The following is a 21,637-nucleotide window of genomic DNA, read 5'->3' as shown; positions in this document are numbered from 1 at the left end:
AAAATTGCTAAATACAACACGCAAGTAGTTAGTATTGATAAAATAGATTATTTGCATTGCAAAACGATTTGATACGATACAAAGTCAAACGATATGATACTTTGCTGTTTGCATATCGATATAGTAGATTGTTGAAAATTAAAATCGATTTTTCGATGCAGTTACTATATCGTTACACCTCTAGTATGTATGCACACACTACCATGACCTCATAGACACAAGTATGTATGCACACACACACACACACACACACACACACACACACACACACACACACACACACACACACACACACACACACACACACACACACACACACTACCATGACCTCATAGACACAAGTATGTATGTACACACACACACTAGGCCCTAAAACATTTACCAAATCAAGTCTGAATCAAGTCTATGAAGCTATCTTTGAAAAAGTTGAATTTGCAACACAATGTTTATACAATATGTAGTGGGGGGGGGGGGGTTTCATCTCTCTCTCAGCTAAGGCCTGAAAAAGGTTGAAGACCCCTGATTAATGTTCTTAGAGTTTATGTTGATTGATTGATTGATGTAGTTTATTTAGAAAGACATGAGAATAGTACATGACAGTACATAACAGTACATGGAAGTACAAATTCACAATACAAGGTCTACTAAACTGGAAACCCTCATTAAGCATAACGCTTGTTTAAGATGAGAACCCCATGCACACAAATCATGATGAAATATAAGAGGCAGGCAGATATACACACTACTATACAGAATGTCATACAATCAGCTTTCAGGTTACTGGTATGACGAGAGAAAAAAATATATAAATATATACAAAAGAGGAAAATGAAGGAGGGGGAAGGGGGGGGGGGGTAGGTTAAGACTTAGACAGGGGCCATTTTCGAATTGCAGCCTCCTGAAGGTGTATCTTTAGGGCAGTTTTGAAAGTGAGTAGGGTTTTACACTCCTTTACTCCTTTTGGTAGGGCATTCCACATTTTTGCTGAATAGCATGAGAACGAGTTCATACCCTTAGTTGAGCCAAATCTGGGTTGAACATGATGTTGCATCATGTCATGTGTGTCCACAGACAGACAACACAAGATGACCTATATAGAACAGATCAACAAGAGATACCACTGTAGACGTCTCACCTGGTGAGTGATACTGTCTGTCTGTCTGTCTGTCTGTCTGTCTGTCTGTCTGTCTGTCTGTCTGTCTGTCTGTCTGTCTGTCTGTCTGTCTGCCTGCCTGCCTGTCTCTGTCTGTCTGTCTGTCTGTCTGTCTGTCTGTCTGTCTGTCTGTCTGCCTGTCTGTCTGCCTGCCTGCCTGCCTGCCTCTGTCTGCCTGCCTGTCTCTGTCTGTCTGTCTGTCTGTCTGTCTGTCTGTCTGTCTGTCTGTCTGTCTGTCTGTCTGTCAATGCTTTGTTGTTGTTGCATTGTTGTGTTGTCTCATTGTTGTGTTGTCTCATTGTTGTGTTGTCTCATTGTTGTGTTGTCTCATTGTTGTGTTGTCTCATTGTTGTGTTGTCTCATTGTTGTGTTGTCTCATTGTTGTGTTGTCTCATTGTTGTGTTGTCTCATTGTTGTGTTGTCTCATGTCTTTGAGTGTCGGGTGTTCAATGGACCACTATGGAAACATTTCTGTGTCATTTGGCGTGTTTTTAAATCGTTGTACTGTACCTTTTTTTCCTTATTTTTCCGTGAATAAAGTATTCAATCAATCAATTACCGTGCCAATAAAATGTGTTACATCCACTCCCTCCCTGGCAGCTTCATCCGCCTGGTGGACTACCTGGTCATCAACACCATGCATGTTCTGATGGTCAACTCTGTGTCCACTCTGCTGGCTGTGCTGCAGGACAAGCTGCACAGCAGCACCACAGCACCCCCTGCAGGGGAGGAGGAACACCAGCACTGTGATGATGATGATGATGATGACAACAAGGTACTGCATGATGATGGACAGACCGTGGTGGACAGTAACAAAGTACATTTACTTGAGTATTGTACTTAAGTAAATAGTTTGAGTATCTGTAACTTTATTTGAATATTTGTATTTTCGGATGCTTCAAAACTCTGCTATTTCGATTTCTGCAGAAATCCATTCCCATTGAAAAGCACTGGCAGAATCCACTAGCCTTAGCCAGGCTAAGAATCCACCACACAGGCAGAATCAGAGTTCGGTGTGACGGCACCCTAAAGCATTTAAAAAAGAATGGATCTAGAAATATAAATAGATGTACAAGCTGAGCTTGTAGATCTGCAAATTTTGGCAAAGAAATGTAGTGTTAAGGGGGAAAAAGTAGGGGACTTATTGTAGAAAAGGAGCAATCCATACATCTTTGGTTTGAACAGGGATTTCCCCACATGAGTGAAATGGGGGGTTGCAGGGAACCCAATGGACTCTTACAGGCCTTTAACTCTTAAGGTCCTTACACACCGGGGCCATTTTTTTCATGCGAATAATACGTTTTTTTAAAAAACCTTATAAAGTCAATGCAAGCGTCCACATCAGTTTCGCGGAGCGAAAAAAGCGTCTTTTAATTATTCGGAACGAGTCCGAATTGTGCGTATATTCGTATATTCGCATATTCGCCGGTGTGTAACCACCTTTAGAGTTAAAGAAAAAAATTACCTTACAGGTTAATTTGGTTCCATTTGTACTCTCTTTTACAGTGTAGATTGGATTCCCAGAGATACGTATTGTATCAACTGAGAGTCTGTGGCCTAATGCACATCAAGCTGCTTAAACTGTTCCTTGCAAAATAAAAAGGTAGAGAATTACTTACTGATGTAAACCATTCTGTGTGTGTGCACGTGCGTGCGTGCGTGTGTGCGTGCGTGCGTGCGTGCGTGCGTGCGTGCGTGCGTGCGTGCGTGCGTGCGTGCGTGCGTGCGTGCGTGCGTGCGTGCGTGCGTGCGTGCGTGCGTGCGTGCGTGCGTGCGTGCGTGTGTGTGTGTGTGTGTGCTTGTGTGTTGTGTGTGCGTGCGTGCGTGCGTGCGTGCGTGCGTGCGTGCGTGCGTGCGTGCGTGCGTGCGTGCGTGCGTGTGTGTGTGTGTGTCAGTCTGTGCTATCAGACAGTACATCAGACAGTAGTCCAGCTCTCATCACCTCCATGTTCATCACTGAGCTGATGCTGGACCATCACACTCTGACCTACCAGCCTTCTGAGGACCACTTCCAGGTTAGTGACCTCCTCTCCTCTCCTCTCCTCTCCTCTCCTCTCCTCTCCTCTCCTCTCCTCTCCTCTCCTCTCCTCTCCTCTCCTCTCCTCTTTTTCCATTTAGAAAAATATATATCTATTTTATGTTTTTCCACAAATTTAAAATGGTGAAAATTGTGTGCGTGCGTGCGTGCGTGCGTGCGTGCGTGTGTCGGTGTGATTGACAGGAGACTCTCTCAGAGATCATTGGACGGTTCCAGCAGACAGTGTTGTCTGTTGGTTCTCTGCTGCCGGACTCACACTTCACCTCGTTCACACAACCTCTGATCTACGACAAGGTACTGACCCCACATCACCATGGTAACAAGGTACACTGACACAGCATCACCATGGTAACAAGGTACACTGACACAGCATCACCATGGTAACAAGGTACACTGACACAGCATCACCATGGTAACAAGGTACACTGACACAGCATCACCATGGTAACAAGGTACTGACCCCACATCACGTGTGTGTGTGTGTGTGTGTGTGTGTGTGTGTGTGTGTGTGTGTGTGTGTGTGTGTGTGTGTGTGTGTGTGTGTGTGTGTGTGTGTGTGTGTGTGTGTGTGTGTGTGTGTGTGTGTGTGTGTGTGTGTGTGTGTGTGTCCGTGTCCAGGTGGAGGAGAAGACATGTGGGGACGGTCCCTGTCTAGAGTCCATGCAGAAAGAGGACCAGCACCTTCAGAGCATCATCCAAAACATCAAGGTCAGTGCACGATGACATCATCAAAGACAACAGTGAGGTCAGTGCATGATGACATCATAAAGACAACAGTGAGGTCAGTGCATGATGACATCATAAAGACAACAGTGAGGTCAGTGCACGATGACATCATAAAGACAACAGTGAGGTCAGTGCATGATGACATCATAAAGACAACAGTGAGGTCAGTGCACGATGACATCATAAAGACAACAGTGAGGTCAGTGCATGATGACATCATAAAGACAACAGTGAGGTCAGTGCATGATGACATCATAAAGACAACAGTGAGGTCAGCTACGCACTGAGGAGAATCTCACAGCTTCTGTAGCTAAAGTTGGTAGGAAACAATTAGACAGTTTTACACTTAAGCCCTAGTGAAAATAGACCATCTACAACCTCGTAGATCGGCTATTTTTGCTCTTTTGGAAAAACAAAAATTTAAAAATAAAGGTAATTCTACCCATGAGGGTGGATTCTGCCAACGCTTTCCAATGGGAATGGAGCGTTTCTTTCGCAGAAATCCGCGAATGGCAATGAACCAACTTCGCTGTGACCGTGCCCTTATAGTCAAAAACACAAAGAACAAAAAAACGTTGCAAAGTCTTGAGAGGTGAAGATCTAGGATTCTCTAAGAACAAACACACTAGGAGAAGCTGGAAGTGTTACCACGACATGAGGCTGTGACACAATCTGGCGGTGGATTGCGTGATGAGCAGGGTTTATATAATGTGGAGTAGTAGGGGGTACTAAGTGAAAAATCGTTACGCGGCGGATAAAAGCATGAAATTTGATACAGATGTCCCTTGGGTCATCCTAAAACATCCTAGAAGGGGTGCCCAAAAAAATCTTAAACAGGAAGTGAGTTATGGACAAAATCCAAAATGGCCACCTAAACTGTTGACCGTTGACTCAAAAGACACCAAAATAATCTCCAAAAAGCATACAATGTGGCACACATGTCCTTTGGGTCATCCTAAGACATCCTAGAAGGGGAGCCCAAAAAAATCTGAAACAGGAAGTGAGTTATTGACCAAATTGAAAATGGCCGCCTAGTGTTGTCGATTGACTCAAAAGACAACTAAAGAATCTCCAAAAAGTATAAAATGTGTCACACATGTCCCTTGGGTCATCCTAAGACATCCTAGAAGGGGTGCCCAAAAAAGTCTTCAACAGGAAGTGAGTTATTGACTAAATTGAAAATGGCCGCCTACAGTGTTGGCGATTGACTCAAAAAGCCTATAGAATCTCCCAAAAGTATACAATTTGGCACATATGTCCCTTGGGTCATCCTAACACATCCTAGAAGGGGTGCCAAAAATAATCTGAAACAGGAAGTGAGTTATTGACTAAATTGAAAATGGCCGCCTACAGTGTTGAAAGATGATGCAAGATACCTACAGAATCTCATAAAAGCATGAAATGTGGTACAAATGTCCCTTGGGTGATCTGAACGCATCCTACAAGGGGTGCCCAAAAAGGTTTTAAACAGGAAGTGACCGCCTAAAAGCAGTTGACACAAAAGAAAACATAAGGGGACGTCATAAAAGTGTATAATTTGGTACGTACATTGAGTGCTTCTTAATATATCCTAGAAGGGGTTATTTATTTGTTTGCTTGTTTATTAAACTTTTTAGGAAGGGACCATGTTGAAGAAATTCTAAATGGCTGTTTAAACAGTTGACCATGGCAGTCTGCATATTATGCAGACTCAATACGACAGGTTATGCAGTGCATAACTTGCCGTATTTTGTAGTCTACCTTCTGTTTTCATTTCTACATCATTTATTTATTTTACTTTCTGCATAATTTTTTTATTGTACTCTTTGAATCTTCTTTATTTATCTAACTCTCTGCATATTCTCATTTATTTTACTCTGCATCTTATCTTACTCTGCATATTCTTATTTTACTCTCTGCATCTTATTTATTTTGCACTCTACATCTTCTTGCTTGTTTTACACTCTATCTTCTCATGTATTTTCTTCTTGATCATTACTGTTTTTTTGTGATTGATTAGTGTTTAGTAACTACATGTATTCATGTGTGCCATTTCGCAATTACCAGCACATTGGCATAATGCTCTGCAAGGTAACCCAGCATCCCGGCATCTACACTTTCTCGAACAGAAGGGCTCAGCTTTGCAGCCACACTTGAGTTCTCTACAAACTTAAGCAGCCTCTGGCAAGAGTGTCCATAAAGGTGTCCACGAATCAGCGACTTTAATTTATTTGTCAGGAGATGGTAGAGATTGCATAGCTTTCAGGCTTCTGGACCAAATGCTAGATTGGCTGCTCGATTTGAATATTGTAGCAGTGCAGCCCGTGTGGGAGGAGTGTTTTCCATTGAGAGACTATTCAAACTTTTTTTGGCACCCCTTAGGATGCATTCAGATCACCCAAGGGACATTTGTACCAAATTTCATGCTTTTATGAGATTATTTTTTATGAGTGTCTTTTGCATCATCTGTCAAGACTGTACACAGCCATTTTCAATTTAGTCAATAACTCACTTCCTGTTTCAGATAATTTCAGGCACCCCTTCTAGGATGTCTTAGGATGACCCAAGGGACATGTATGCCATTATGAGATTCTTTAGTTGTCTTTTGAGTCAATAGATAACACTGTAGGCGGCCATTTTCAATTTTGTCAATAACTCAGTTCCTGCTTAAGATTTCTTTGGGCACCCCTTCTAGGATGTCTTAGGATGACCAAAAAGACATGTGTGCCAAATTGTATGCTTTTATGAGATTCTTTAGTTGTCTTTTGAGTCAATCGACAACACTAGGCGGCCATTTTCAATTTAGTCAATAACTCACTTCCTGTTTCAGATTCCTTTGGGCACCCCTTCTAGGATGTCTTAGGATGACCCAAGGGACATATGTGCCAAATTTTATGCTTTTTGGAGATTCTTTTGGTGTCTTTTGAGTCAACGGTCAACAGTTTAGGTGGCCATTTTGAATTTTGTCCATAAGTCACTTCCTGTTTAAGATTTTTTTGGGCACCCCTTCTAGGATGTTTTAGGATGACCCAAGGGACATCTGTATCAAATTTCATGCTTTTATCCACCGCGTAACGATTTGGCCATTTTTTGTGCTTAGTACCCCCTACTAGAGGTGGATGAGCTGACGACAGGCAGGTGAGGGAGATGAGGGGAATGGAAACAGGTGTGCCAAGCTGGAAGCTGGAGTCATGCCTACACCCACACACACACACACACACACTCACAGAGACACAGACACAAACACTAAAAACACAAGGACACTGACAGAGACTGTGACAAATGGACAACATGTTGCACCTCACACACCTGGATCAAACTGTTAAATACTATGAAAATGGACACATTGTTGCCACTGACGCATTTCATTGCAATCTTCATGAAATGTGTATTGTTTTGTTGTGTTGTAACTCAGTGGTCTCCCTCTCTTCTTGACGGTTTAAATAAAGGTAGATTGAAGGCTAATATTGTTAGTTTTTTTATTTTTGTTTTTTGCTCCCACAGCAATCGCTGCAGTTGAGTTTCGAGTCGGCCAACACGTACGCAGAGAGCTTTGAGCGCTTCAGGCTGTTCTACAACCACAACCACACACTGGACCTGGATGCACTGATGCTACAGGACCATGGTACTGATGCTGTTACTATGTTAACACTGATGCTACAGGATTACTGTACTGATGCTGTTACTATGGTAACACTAATGCTACAGGACCATGGTACTGATGCTGTTACTATGGTAACACTAATGCTACAGGACCATGGTACTGATGCTGTTACTATGGTAACACTGATGATACAAGACCATGGTTCTGATGCTGTTACTATGGTAACACTGATGATACAGGACCATGGTACTGATGCTGTTACTATGGTAACACTGATGATACAGGACCATGGTACTGATGCTGTTACTATGGTAACACTAATGCTACAGGACCACGGTACTGATGCTGTTACTATGGTAACACTGATGATACAGGACCATGGTACTGATGCTGTTACTATGGTAACACTGATGCTACAACCACAATGACACACTGCTGAATGTGGTTTACCAAAACAACACAACCATAACGATACAGTACAGTAGCATTACTTTACCTTACTCGTCAAACTTAAAGACACTATGGCAGCATTATACAGTAGTACTAGTCAAACGTGTGTGTGTGTGTGTGTGTGTGTGTGTGTGTGTGTGTGTGTGTGTGTGTGTGTGTGTGTGTGTGTGTGTGTGTGTGTGTGTGTGTGTGTGTGTGTGTGTGTGTGTGTAGACGTGGGGTTCTTTCAGACCAGTCTGGAGCGCTACCACGCCCAGCACAGAGACACCCTGGACATGGCACCCACAATGCACCTGGGTCTGCTACTGGTGGACACCACCCAGCTGAAACAAACACTGATGCCCTCACCACAACGCTGTCTGGAGGTACACACACACACACACACACACACTAGTGGTGTCAAAAATAATCGAATAATCGATTAATCGCAATGCGGACATGGACAATTATGAATCGATTCACAAATGTCAATAATCGATTAATCGAATAATCGATTTAGAAAAAGAATGTTTTTTTTTTAAATTAATATTTTTAATATATATATCTTTTTGTTTTTTAATCATGTTGCTAATTGCACAGAGAAGCAGGCAGATATATGTCGTTCAGTATATCTGACTGCTTGTATTGACTGATGAAAAAGTTTCCATGTTGTACAATAATATAGAAAAGTGTGATGCATCGCGATGCATCGTCGAATCGAATTATTACAAGGTTAATTGTAATCGAATCGAATCGTTACCTGGTGAATCGTAATCGAATTGAATCGTGAGGGCAGTGCCAATGCACACCTCTGTCACACACACACACACACACACACACACACACACACACACACACACACACACACACACACACACACACATTTAATCATTTATCTATGTCCACATAAGAGATACAATACAAGGTCAAAATGTACAGTCAGCAAATCATGGACAAATACCCCCACACCCTTCAGGGGTACAAATAACAGCGTCTTCGCCATATTTGGCGGCTACCGATAGTAGAAGAGATTTGCACAGAATTTTGCAAGCCGTTTAGCTGCTTTTTTTGGCATCCCAAGTTGTTGGAAGCCTCTTACAACCAACCTATGTACATGTCTTAGGCTGCCAAAGATAAACACAAGTAAATTGCACCTATAGCCTATAGCTCTGTGACGGTATGGAGGAGCGGCTGGTATTTAATGACTTTGATCATAAAAGCTTCCTCTAAGTTAGAGTCAAAGGTGCAGTCAGGCCATTTCAAGAATGAAAAGTGATCTGTTTCCTTCATTGACAACAACAACATCTGGTGTATTAGCAGAGAGATGTGCAAAGGTTTCAGGATTTTCAGTACAGAGTTGAAACATGGAAGGTTTGACACAGGAATGTTTGTACATTCTCACTGACGGTGTAAAATGTTTAGACATGTATAAAGACGTAACGCTATACCAGAAAGTCACAGAAAGTCAACATATCGTTGCCCTTTGCATTCATGGTTATACATTCTCATAGCAAACGGCACAAAAAAACGTGCGTGGTTAACCATGTGATCTGTGTGTGTGTGTGTGTGTGTGTGTGTGTGTGTGTGTGTGTGTGTGTGTGTGTGTGTGTGTGTGTGTGTGTGTGTGTGTGTGTGTGTGTGTGTGTGTGTGTGTGTGTGTGTGTGTGTGTGTGTGTGTGTGTGTCCAGGCGGTGAACAAGACGCTCCACACTCAGGCCAGGAGGAGGCTGGACTCCATCATCACAGAGGCTCAGGATGCAGAGTTTAACCTGAAGATCATCCCCTCTGTTACCAGCGAGTATGTCACCTACCTAACCTTCCTGGACCTCATACAGGACAGAGTAAGACACACACGCACACACACACACATTAGTGTTGATTTTGACAGCAAATTTTGATTCCGTTTTAGTCATTTGAATAAAATTCCATTTAGTTTTAGTCATATTTTAGTCATCTGAGATGTTTTAGTTTTTGTCTAGTTTTAGTCGACTAAATATCATAAGATTATAGTCGACTAAATCTACAGTTGATTTAGTCGACTAAAATGTATGTTGGCGGTGCCTTGATGGCGTCGTAATTGCTGATTTTACTCTTGGTTGCATGCTGAAAATAACCGATCTACAAGCTCACAACCCGTCTGGTCTGGTCTCATCTCTCCAGATATCAGTGTTGGAGGAGCATCAGGACCAGGTGTGTCAGATGTACAAGCTGATAGAGGCGTACTGTGTGGCCACGCCCCCCGTGGACCTGATGGTGTTCTCCACGCTGCGCTCCTCGGTGTCGGCGGTGCGCGGCGCCATGGACCAGGCCGCGGCTCAGAGAGACCACACAGTCAGCAGCTTCTGCTGCTGTCTGCAGGCCGACATCAAAGAGCTGGACGCCGAGGTCAAGAGGGTCAAGCTAAACGCTCAGGTATGTACTCTTACGTCACACACTTTATTTTATTTTATTATCATTCATAGTGTTTTCAGACATCACTAGGTTATGTTTTTGTGATTATTCAATCGAGAAAGGTGTTATTTCTTTTAAAGTTAATATATATCAACAAAAACCACTTAACCCATTGATACCTGGAACGCATCTGTGTCACTTTAGATGTCTTTGGCTATTCAAAAATAGCAGATATACAAGCTCATAGCACGGCACCGAGTGCCGCGCTATGAGCTTGTAGATCTGCTATTTTTGAAAAATCGAGGAAAAAAAAATTGGGTTTTTCTTTCAAATTTTTTTTAGGATTTAGAAGACCTTTCTAGAATCTTCTCAGGTCTTAAAGGGTTAAGTGTTGTTAAGCTCACAATGTGTGTTGTTAAGCTTGTACATCGGCTGTTTTCCAACGTTTTTGCCTATAATGACATGCCCAACATAGGGAGGGACTGATTATTAACCGATTCTTTTATTTTTTATTTTATAAGAACGCTGTAAAGGATAAAAACACTATAAAGTCATAGAATTATTTCCTTAAGCTCGGACAAACTAAACAAAACAACAAATAACAGGCATCGGCACATTTATATTTATTTCTAACAAAAAAAACTAACTCTTCTTCCCCTGTACTGTACATGTTGCCTCAACCTCTCATATTACAGTTGAGTTATACGGTGCAGAATTGCCGGTCCGGGCTTGAGAGAATAAACCAAATGGTTATTTTTAGCCCTAAAGCAATTCTTTGCTCTTTTCGGTGCACACAGCACGGTCGTACCACGCACGCAGCATAAAGCAGGCATAATGTCTTAGCTGTGTCTTTAACGTTATGGAGTTGTTGTTGTTGAAGGACTGTCGCTTCCTGGACCTCAAGGCGGACCGCTCCAAGGTCAGACAGCTGCTGGGGGAACTCCAGATCTCCATAGATGAACTCCAAGCTCTGGCCTCCTCATACATCTCCTACCAACACAACTTCAAGGTACTGTATGTCCAGTGGTGGAAAGTAACTAAGTACATTTACTCAAGTACTGTACTTAAGTACAATTTTTAGGTATTTGTACTTTACTTGAGTATTTCCAATTTCCAATACTTTTACTTCTACTCCACTACATCTCAGAGGCAAATATTGTACTTTTACTCCACTACATTTACTTGAAAACTTTAGTTACTAGTTACTTTTCAGATATAAACTATGATATAATGAAACACACATTTACCACTTTAGCCCTATTTTATACAAAGGCTATTTGAAAATAGCCGATCTACAAGCTGTGAGCTTGTAGATCGGCTATTTTCAAATATTTAGTACTTTTACTTTTGGTACTTTAAGTACATTTTGATGCCAATACTTTTGTACTTTTACTCAAATACATTTTTAATTCTGGACTTTTACTTGTAACGGAGTATTTTTATATTGCAGTATTGGTACTTTTACTTAAGTAAAGAATTTGAGTACTTTTTCCACCACTGTGTATGTCATACATGCATACATACATACATGCATGCATACATACATACATACATACATACATACATACATACATACATACATACATACATACATGCATGCATACATGCACAGTATGCACAATAACAGACCCTGCATGCCTGGCACAAAAATATCTCTGCTGCCAAATATGCATTAATTTGGGGGTCCTGTACGTGTAGGTGGAGGAGAGCCGGTTTGAGGCCATGGAGGAGCTGAGTACAGAAGTGAGCCTGAAACATCTGCTGTGGGACGCTCTGGAGGAATGGGAGTGTGTACACGATGCATGGATGCAGGTGAGGACAACCAACGTTCTTAGAGTTTTTAGAGATGTTAACACATACAGTGCCAAGATCGCATCGATGCGTTCTTTCAAATCCATCGCTTGAGTGCCAGCATTCAAAAGAACGCATTGATGCGTTCTTTGGAATTTTCATTGTTTAATCTGTGATCGCACGGCTGTGTTTATTTCTCATCAACACTTTCGTTTTCCACTTACGTCACACTCATCCGGAGCCGGATGTAAAAAAAAAAATTCATTTCCGGGTCACATTGTTTTTCTCCGGTTATTTTCGGCCAGAATAAGGAAAAACACGTTTTTTCACACGGTATAAAAAACGAACGGACAGCTCAACTTCTATTTTCTTTGGTCCGGGTGACTAACAGTCATCGTCGTAGTGTATCACATCGTTTTCAGGCCGATCAGCGGACCAGGGATTGTCGAAAACGTCACATCCGGTGAATGACAGGATATGACGTGGGCCTGTTTGGGAGGGGGCGAGCGAGGTGATCAATGTGTGGATTTGCTGCTCTCTACTGGTGGAACTGTCGTAGGTGCTTGACACCACAATCAGAGAATTTATTTGAATGAAAAATTACAAAACAAAAAAAATAAAAAACACGCAAATTGCTGGCACAGGGGTGAGTACATTATGAATAAACTGTTTTTTATTTATTAGTTCAACTGCTGCATCAACTGCTTCAGCATTTCTGAGCCTGCATGAACGCAGCATGAAATGCATTGATGAATGCATCCAGTGGGGCATCACAATAAGATTAACGGCATAATGTTTTATGAGATATGTGATGTTGTTGCCTAAAAACAAAAGCCTGCATATATCGGTATTGGTTGATATCGGAAATTAAGAGTTGAACAATATCGGAATCTAGCCAAATAAAAACAATATCCGAGTAGTTTTGCATTTGTCATCATTAAAAAAAATGTGTTTTTTGTTTTCAATTTGAGTTTAAGTTCAAGTGCTGTCCGTCTGTGTTTGTGTTCAGAGCAGGTTTGACCAGCTGGACGCGGAGCAGCTGGGGGTCCAGGTCCATAAGTACGTGTCTCATGTCCTCCGTCTGGAAGAGGGTCTGCCTCCCAACACTGTGCTGTCCTGTCTGAAGGGCAGAGTGGAGGACATGCGGGGCAAGGTGTGTGTGTGTGTGTGTGTGTGTGTGTGTGTGTGTGTGTGTGTGTGTGTGTGTGTGTGTGTGTGTGTGTGTGTGTGTGTGTGTGTGTGTGTGTGTGTGTGTGTGTGTGTGTGTGTGTGTGTGTGTGTGTGTGGAAGAGTTGGATTCATTATGAACATAATGCTATAGGCCTGGCACCTAGAAAAGGGCAATATGACTCCAAATCGATATCACTGTTATGTCAAACTTTTGCCACGATTGTGATTAATGAACAATTATAATATTATATATCTGTGGAGCAGTTTCCTGGTCCTCACAAAATAAATATGTGTGTAAATATTATGTTTAAAAGGGTTTAGGATTAGGAAAAGATTCAGGTTGAGGTTATGGGTCATGATTAGACATTTAGAGGTCAGGTTTAGGGTCATGATTAGACATTTAGAGGTCAGGTTTAGGGTCATGATTAGACATTTAGAGGTCAGGTTTAGGGTCATGATTAGACATTTAGAGGTCAGGTTTAGGGTCATGATTATATAGAGGTCAGGTTTAAGGGCTGGGTTTAGACTTGTCCCCATGTTATACTTAGACGTGTGCCGATGTCAGAACTGAAAATGTCACAAGCTGAGCGTTTAGATCTGCTATTTTTTCCCGGCTATTCTTTTGACTATTTCCAGTGTGTTAGTTGCCTGTGATCACAGATTTGCGTAACCCACATCTGAAGCCCCACCACTGGGAGGAGCTAGAGAGCCTGGTGAAGACCACCCTGACAGAGGAGTCTATGTGTCTGTCTGCTCTGATGGAGCTCAACGTCTTCTCCTATCAGCAGGACATACAGCAGGTAGCACACACACACACACACACACACACGCGCACACACACACACACACACACACACGCACACACACACACACACACACACACACACACACACACACACACACACACACACACACACACACACACACACACACACACACACACACACACGCACGCACGCATGCACGCACGCACACATACACATACACATACACATACACATACACATACACATACACATACACATACACACACAGATACACGCAGAACAGGACTGACATGACCTTTGACCTTCAGGTGTCTGGACGTGCATCGAGAGAGGCTTCTGTGGAGATGGTCATTAAACAGGTGAGATGGTCATTAAACAGGTGAGATGGTCATTAAACAGGTGAGATGGTCATTAAACAGGTGAGATGGTCATTAGGTCATTAAACAGGTGAGATGGTCATTAAACAGGTGAGATGGTCATTAAACAGGTGAGATGGTCATTAGGTCATTAAACAGGTGAGATGGTCATTAAACAGGTGAGATGGTCATTAGGTCATTAAACAGGTGAGATGGTCATTAAACAGGTGAGATGGTCATTAGGTCATTAAACAGGTGAGATGGTCATTAAACAGGTGAGATGGTCATTAAACAGGTGAGATGGTCATTAGGTCATTAAACAGGTGAGATGGTCATTAGGTCATTAAACAGGTGAGATGGTCATTAGGTCATTAAACAGGTGAGATGGTCATTAGGTCATTAAACAGGTGAGATGGTCATTAGGTCATTAAACAGGTGAGATGGTCATTAGGTCATTAAACAGGTGAGATGGTCATTAAACAGGTGAGATGGTCATTAGGTCATTAAACAGGTGAGATGGTCATTAGGTCATTAAACAGGTGAGATGGTCATTAGGTCATTAAACAGGTGAGATGGTCATTAAACAGGTGTGGAATGCCCTGACCCCATCCCTCTAAAAATGTAGACCACTGGCTTCCTTTAACCAAGCTGTGTAATAAACACATCTATTGATAGATCAAGTGTACAGTAGTTGCGAACGCAGAAGGAGGCCTCCGACCAAGTGGAGCTTACTATGTAACCCTGCTCAGGTTGTGTGTGTGTCTGTCTGTGGCTGCGGGTACATGGACAGTTTCATTCGGAATGAATACACTTCTATTCGGAATGAATGAATGGATGAATTCATTCAGAATAGAAATGCTCATGTAAACACCTCAATTGGAATAGAATATTCCATTCCAGTCTGACCCGAATGAATTTTCATTCGGGTTAGGAGGGGTGGTATAGACCGTTTGAATCGGGATACACCAATCGGAATTGACCATGTAAACACTTTATTCCGAACGCTCCTCTCTGTTTGGAATACATGCATTCCTTTGCGCATGTCCGTGCTTATAGTGCTGTCAGAATTGTCCAAAATGACCTATCAAATCTCTAATTCGGCCACGGTCGCTCCTGCGGGATAAAATGAATGATTCTATTCTATAGCGTCATTTAATAAGCCATGGTTAAGCCCAGACTTGTCCAGGAGAACGGACGCTCCAAGGATTGCTGGCCTAGGCTACACTTTATGGATCTTTTTCTAAACTGGTAATTTAGCCCTCAGTTTTTAAAAAGAATCCCTGGCCACATGACAAAGATTTTTTTTTTTAAATCCCTGTCCACACGTAAACGCAGAAACGCATTGATCAGCTGCAAGTTTCAATTTTAAATCAGATTTTACATTTATTTTATATATGAGGGGCCACATAGTATACATTTTTAATCACATGTTAAGGCCCAATACTGCAATAGCTGCGTTGTTTTAATAGCATACGTAAACAAAAATAAATGAAAACAACATTATTAGGGCGCAGCTGCAGCGAAAACAGATGAGTTTTACTTAATCAATTCATTACATGGGCAGTCGGAACGGTCGTCCCAAAACACCACGCCCCACGCACCTTTTGAGCGGGCCATCCACGGCCGCTCCATGGTCGCTGGATTTTGACCCGGGGCGATTGTGTTTTAGGGCGACAGACTCCGCATTCTCCGTGTGCGCACCGCGCGCTACTCGGCGCAGAAAGAGGGTTTTCGTCACAGTGAATGAGTTACAGCATGTTTCAAAGCTTTTTCATAATAATACAAGAAAAACGTGACACTCGGCATAATGAGTAGCTTATACTTTCTACTTAAGTATATTTTGATGCCAATACTTTTGTACTTTTGCCATAAATGAGTGTGCCTTGTTTCATAGACTGTAGTGTTGCTCTCTCTCTCTCTTATGTATTATTATAATGACCATGAGCGGTCCGGTGTTTATGTATTATTATTTATTATTATAATGACCATGTGCGAATGCACGATGACGTCATCGTACCTACATGAGAAATGTGACAAATCGTATAGGCTAGCCTACGTTTTACCGTGTCTGGTACCAATACAAAAAAATAAACTGGTCTGAACTTGTAGATCTGCTACTTTTGCATTAAAACGGCGATAACAAAGGAACACAGGCTTGTACCGGAGTACCGCATACAACGCTGCCTGGCCAGGAGTCGGTGCGTTGCTTACGACCGACAGACCTCCGCCGCGGAGGCACAAGGGGGCTATTCATTGCCTCCTCCCCATGCCCACCAGGGGAAGCTCTGCTCCGGGTAGTGGCCCCTGGTCCATGCCCGGGCGTAGGCGGGAACCACTTTGCGCATGTCAAAAGTTATATTCCGAATGAATGCTTTGGTCATGTAAACGAGGAATACTTTTATTCAGGTCCCATGTAAACAGGTGAGTGGATCAGATTCCTCTATTCGGAATGAGTTCATTCGGAATGAATTCATTCTGAATGAATACATGATGGTCCATGTACCCGCAGCCAGTGAATACATGATGGTCCATGTACCCGCAGCCAGTGTGTCTGTCTGTATTCATGCTCTCATAATGCTCTGATTACAATGCACAACAGCCTGCTCTGATTACAATGCAACACACACACACACACACACACACACACACACACACACACACACACACACACACACACACACACACACACACACACACACACACACACACACACACACACACACATTTGAAATATTTATTTATGTCCACATAATGAGAAGTACAGGATGTACAAAGGACATAAACACTGCCAGTGCAGTCAGATGAAGGGAAAACAGTTAGTTACAAAGCGCATGTAAAGCAGAGCAACATTACATACAAAACAAAAGATGGCATACTTGTCAAACACAGCGGACAACAATCATGGGTAAAGGAAGCAACGCCTCCTCCAAATTGAGCGGCTTCCTATAATAGCTGATATTGAGCAGTACCTTGCTAATTGTTTAGCCCTCCTTTTGGAGAGGCCGGCCATTTGCAGGCCCCTTACAACCAACTTGTGCACGTGCCCTAGACTACCAAAGATAAAAACCAAAAGTTTACATCTGTAGCCTAGCTGAGAGATGGTCTGCTCTAGCTGATGATATTTTAGCACTTTGGTTAGGAAGGCTTCCTCTAAGCTGTAATCAAAAGTACAGCCGACCTCGAGAATGAACACCTCCCTATGGTTTTCATTAACAACAATGACATCAGGGGTGTTAGCTGAAATGTTAGAGAACACAGAATCATCGTTACACAGGTTAAACATGCTCGGCTTCACAGTAGAATGCTTATACAGCGTGATGGAGGACCTGAAAATAGAAGTGATATCTTTAGATATCAAATCCACTATTCTGTCATGCCTACTTATGTAGAGTCCCCTGTATACATTGCACCCATTTAAGATGTGGGACATGGTTTCAGCTATTTGTTCATGACCATGATGTATACAGTGAGGAGCATGGTTGCCTGGAAACCAGATGGAGAGGTTAAGTTTAGATGGTAAAACCTGCAACCTCGCTTTCAGAGTAAAGATAATAATGCATTTGTCTAAAGCAACATTTTTTTAGCACAGAGTGCGAGACAGAATGATCCGCAGCGGGGAGACATGCAGTCTTCCCTTGCAACCTCAGTTCAGTCCAATGCTGCCGCTGCCTTTGCTGTTGTGCCCATAAGAGGCGACCTCGGGCATTAGTCAGTGGGAGTTGGTGTTCTGTTCCACACACAGTCATAGATGCTCTGACAGAGATACTGGGGTCAGATATAAAGTCCTCCGAGACAGCCATCGCCTCTGAGTTAGACCCTACCCACTTCAAGGTAACATCAGCCCAACAGCATAGATCGTTTAAGTCCGGCCAGTCTGACCACACACCGAAGCCGGGAGAGCGACTGTCTAGCTTTCCACTAGGTTTCCTCCTGAAGCCTAGGAAGCAAGGATCCGAGCCACATGCCAGGGGGACCTTACGTCGTTTTAGGTCCAGAAATAGAGATGAACGTGCAAGCTCTCTCACATACTGGTCATCGTTGTTCAGCATATTTAACAAGTGGGAGAGCCTCGTAGCAATATATGTCCATTCAAAATTGGGAACACCCAAACCACCCTCACGTTTACTGTGAAATATAATCACACACTCACACACACACACAATGTTCTCTCCCCATCACGGTGAAATAACACGGATTACAAGTCCGTAAATACACAATATTTTCGAGCTGCGTTCGCTTCCAGCGTTCGCGCGTCTTACTTGTGATATGGAATGGAAAAGTAATTAAACCCTCGAAATGTCTTGTCTTAATATTGCTTAAAACAACACATAAGTTCTTTGTATTGATACAATCGATTATTTGCCTCGCAAAATGATACCCCCCTGTGTGTGTGTGTGTGTGTGTGTGTGTGTGTGTGTGTGTGTGTGTGTGTGTGTGTGTGTGTGTGTGTGTGTGTGTGTGTGTGTGTGTGTGTGTGTGTGTGTGTGTGTGTGTGTGTGTGTGTGTGTGTGTGTGTGTGTGTGTGTGTGTGTGTAGGTGGAAGACTCCTGGAAATCCACTGAGTTAATTCTGCTTCCTCACCGAGACTCCAAGAACCTCTTCATCCTGGGAGACACTCAGCATGTCCAGGTATTATTATTATTATTATTATTATTAATGAAACACCTATCTCGCTCTCTCAATTGTTTGAATACTTTATTAGTCAACTAACTGTGTGTGTGTGTGTGTGTGTGTGCGTGTGTGCGTGTGTGCAGATGCTCCTGGATGACAGCATGTCCAGCATAGCTACAATAGCGCCCTCTTGTGGCGTTGGTCCCAACAAGCTGAGGGTGGACGAGTGGCAACAACAACTGACCCTCTGCACACACACACTGGTGAGACATGCACACACACACACACACACACACACACACACACACACACACACACACACACACACACACACACACACACACACACACACACACACAAACATATCAGAATAAACTCCAGTAAAGTAAAAGTACCTCAACATTTTACTTAAGTACATTACTTAAGTAAATGTAGTTACAGTAGCTACTTTACACCACTGCAAAAGAGATGTGAAAATTACATTTTCCTCCCCTTATGGTTCTCCTTATGGTTCTCCTTATGGTTCTCCTGGTAACTCTCTCTCTCTCTCTCTCACAGAAGCAGTGGTTGAGGTGTCAGGACAGCTGGGTGTTCATGGAGAACATCTTCTCCTCCTCAGACCTCCAGAGGCAGCTTCCTGCCGAGGCCAAGATGTTCAGACAGGTGGACAAGAGCTGGAAGGAGGTGATGAGGAGAGTCAACCTGCTGCCCAACGCCCTGAGGTCAGCCACACAGCCAGGTCAGTAAGAGAGAGGACCACACACCCACTGAGGTCAGCCACACGGCCAGGTCAGTAAGAGAGAGGACCACACACCCACTGAGGTCAACCACACAGCCAGGTCAGTAAGAGAGAGGACCACACATCCACTGAGGTCAACCACACAGCCAGGTCAGTAAGAGAGAGGACCTCACATCCACTGAGGTCAGCAGTGGTGGAAAGTAACTAAGTACATGTAGTTAAGTACTGTACTTAGGTACAATTTTGAGTTACTTTTGACTTTACTCGAGTATTTCCAATTTTCAATACTTTTACTTCTACTCCACTACATCTCAGAGGCAAATATTGTACGTTTACTCCACTACAATTATTTGAAAACTTTAGCTACTAGTTACTTTGCAGATATACATTACTATTATAAAACATACACTAACCACTTCCACTATTTTATACTTAGGCTGATCTACAAGCTCCCAACACGTTGTGAGCTTGTAATATTACTTTTGGTACTCAGTATATTTTGATGCCAATACTTTTGTACTTTTACTCAAGTAACATTTTGAACACAGGCCTTTTACTGGTAACAGAGTATTTTTTATATTGTGGTATTGCTACTTTTACTTTTACTCTCTGAGTATTTCTTCCACCACTGGAGGTCAGCCACAGAGCCAGGTAAGTAAGAGAGAGGACCACACATCCACTGGTGGACAAAGTACTCAACTGTTCATGTGGTATTGCTACTCTTATTTAAATACAATAAATGAGTTACTTCTCTCCACAGGTCTGCTGGAGATCTTTCAGAACAACAATGTTCTGCTGGAGCAAATTCACAAGAGTCTGGATGATAAGCTGGACCTCAAGAGGTACCTCTCACACACACACGCGCACGCACACACGCACGCACGCACACGCACGCACGCACGCACGCACGCACGCACGCACGCACGCACGCACGCACGCACGCACGCACGCACGCACGCACGCACGCACGCACGCACGCACACACACACACACACACACACACACACACACACACACACACACACACACACACACACACACACACACACACACACACACACACACCTTATAAGAGAGTTCCTTAACTTAATAAAATACTAATATTTTCTCAGACAGGCAGATAATCAGTGGTTCCTTTGTCTTCCAGGGAGCCTGAGTCCAGCCACACTGAAGCCAGGACGGCCCCAACTATAGTGCTGGGAGCAGTGGTGGACAGTAACTAAGTACATTTACTTGAGTACTTACTGTACTTAAGTACATTTCTTCTTTTTTTCCCTTAAGCATATGACTTTCACTCAGCTACATTTCAAATAGAAATATTGTACTTTTGGGACCCAAATTTACCAAAAATATATGATGAATTATCCACTTATGCCCTATTTCAAATATATATATTTTCATTGATTTGATTTCAAAATACTTTTGAATACGTGGGTATGTACTTGTGTATTATACTCTGAAATTTCTCTTGTATTGGGGATTACTTTGACTGTGTTTGTTGGAAAATAAATAAACCATGCATTGGTTGAAAAATATCTGCAGTAATACACGTATCTGAACCGTTTTCCATGTCTTCTTTCTCTCTCTATTCTTCTTGCCTTTCTTGAAAACTATAAATGATGGAAGCTTGTACGAAAAAGGATTTCACACACTTTTTATATACCTGTAAACTTATGATGTGACAATAAAGATGATGATTAATGATGATTTGCCCATTTCGTTTAGAATACATTTTAAAACAAGTAAGACGCGCGAACGCTGGAAGCGAACGCAGCTCGAAAATATTGTGTATTTACAGACTTGTAATCGGTGTTATTTCACTGTGATGGGGAACTGTGTGTGTGTGTGTGTGTGTGCGTGTGTGCGTGTGTGCGTGCGTGCGT

At 42.6% G+C, this 21,637-nt stretch overlaps 1 protein-coding gene across 1 annotated transcript; it reads left to right on the top strand.

Annotated features, from left to right (window-relative positions):
* The first annotated feature begins 326 nt into the window (after window positions 1–326).
* On the top strand, window positions 327–21,037 carry LOC308074148 (dynein axonemal heavy chain 6-like). Its single transcript, XM_080413480.1, has 20 exons — window positions 327–341; window positions 1,072–1,138; window positions 1,754–1,962; window positions 3,062–3,168; window positions 3,408–3,515; window positions 3,810–3,899; window positions 7,401–7,586; window positions 7,830–7,881; window positions 8,164–8,315; window positions 9,618–9,770; window positions 10,090–10,341; window positions 11,201–11,329; window positions 12,019–12,132; window positions 13,121–13,264; window positions 13,926–14,081; window positions 14,357–14,407; window positions 18,941–19,033; window positions 19,574–19,754; window positions 20,515–20,596; window positions 20,902–21,037. Exons 2-20 carry the CDS (start codon window positions 1,086–1,088, stop codon window positions 20,975–20,977), a joined length of 2,388 nt encoding a protein of 795 aa, XP_080269606.1. The 5' UTR covers window positions 327–341; window positions 1,072–1,085; the 3' UTR covers window positions 20,978–21,037.
* The last annotated feature ends 600 nt before the right edge of the window (window positions 21,038–21,637 follow it).

Source organism: Gymnoscopelus braueri (genome assembly GCF_963280865.1).
Source record: "Gymnoscopelus braueri genome assembly, chromosome: 19".
NCBI lineage: Eukaryota > Metazoa > Chordata > Actinopteri > Myctophiformes > Myctophidae > Gymnoscopelus > Gymnoscopelus braueri.
The sequence above is the reverse complement of the archived record's forward strand: the minus strand, read 5'-3'. Positions and strand labels throughout refer to the sequence as shown.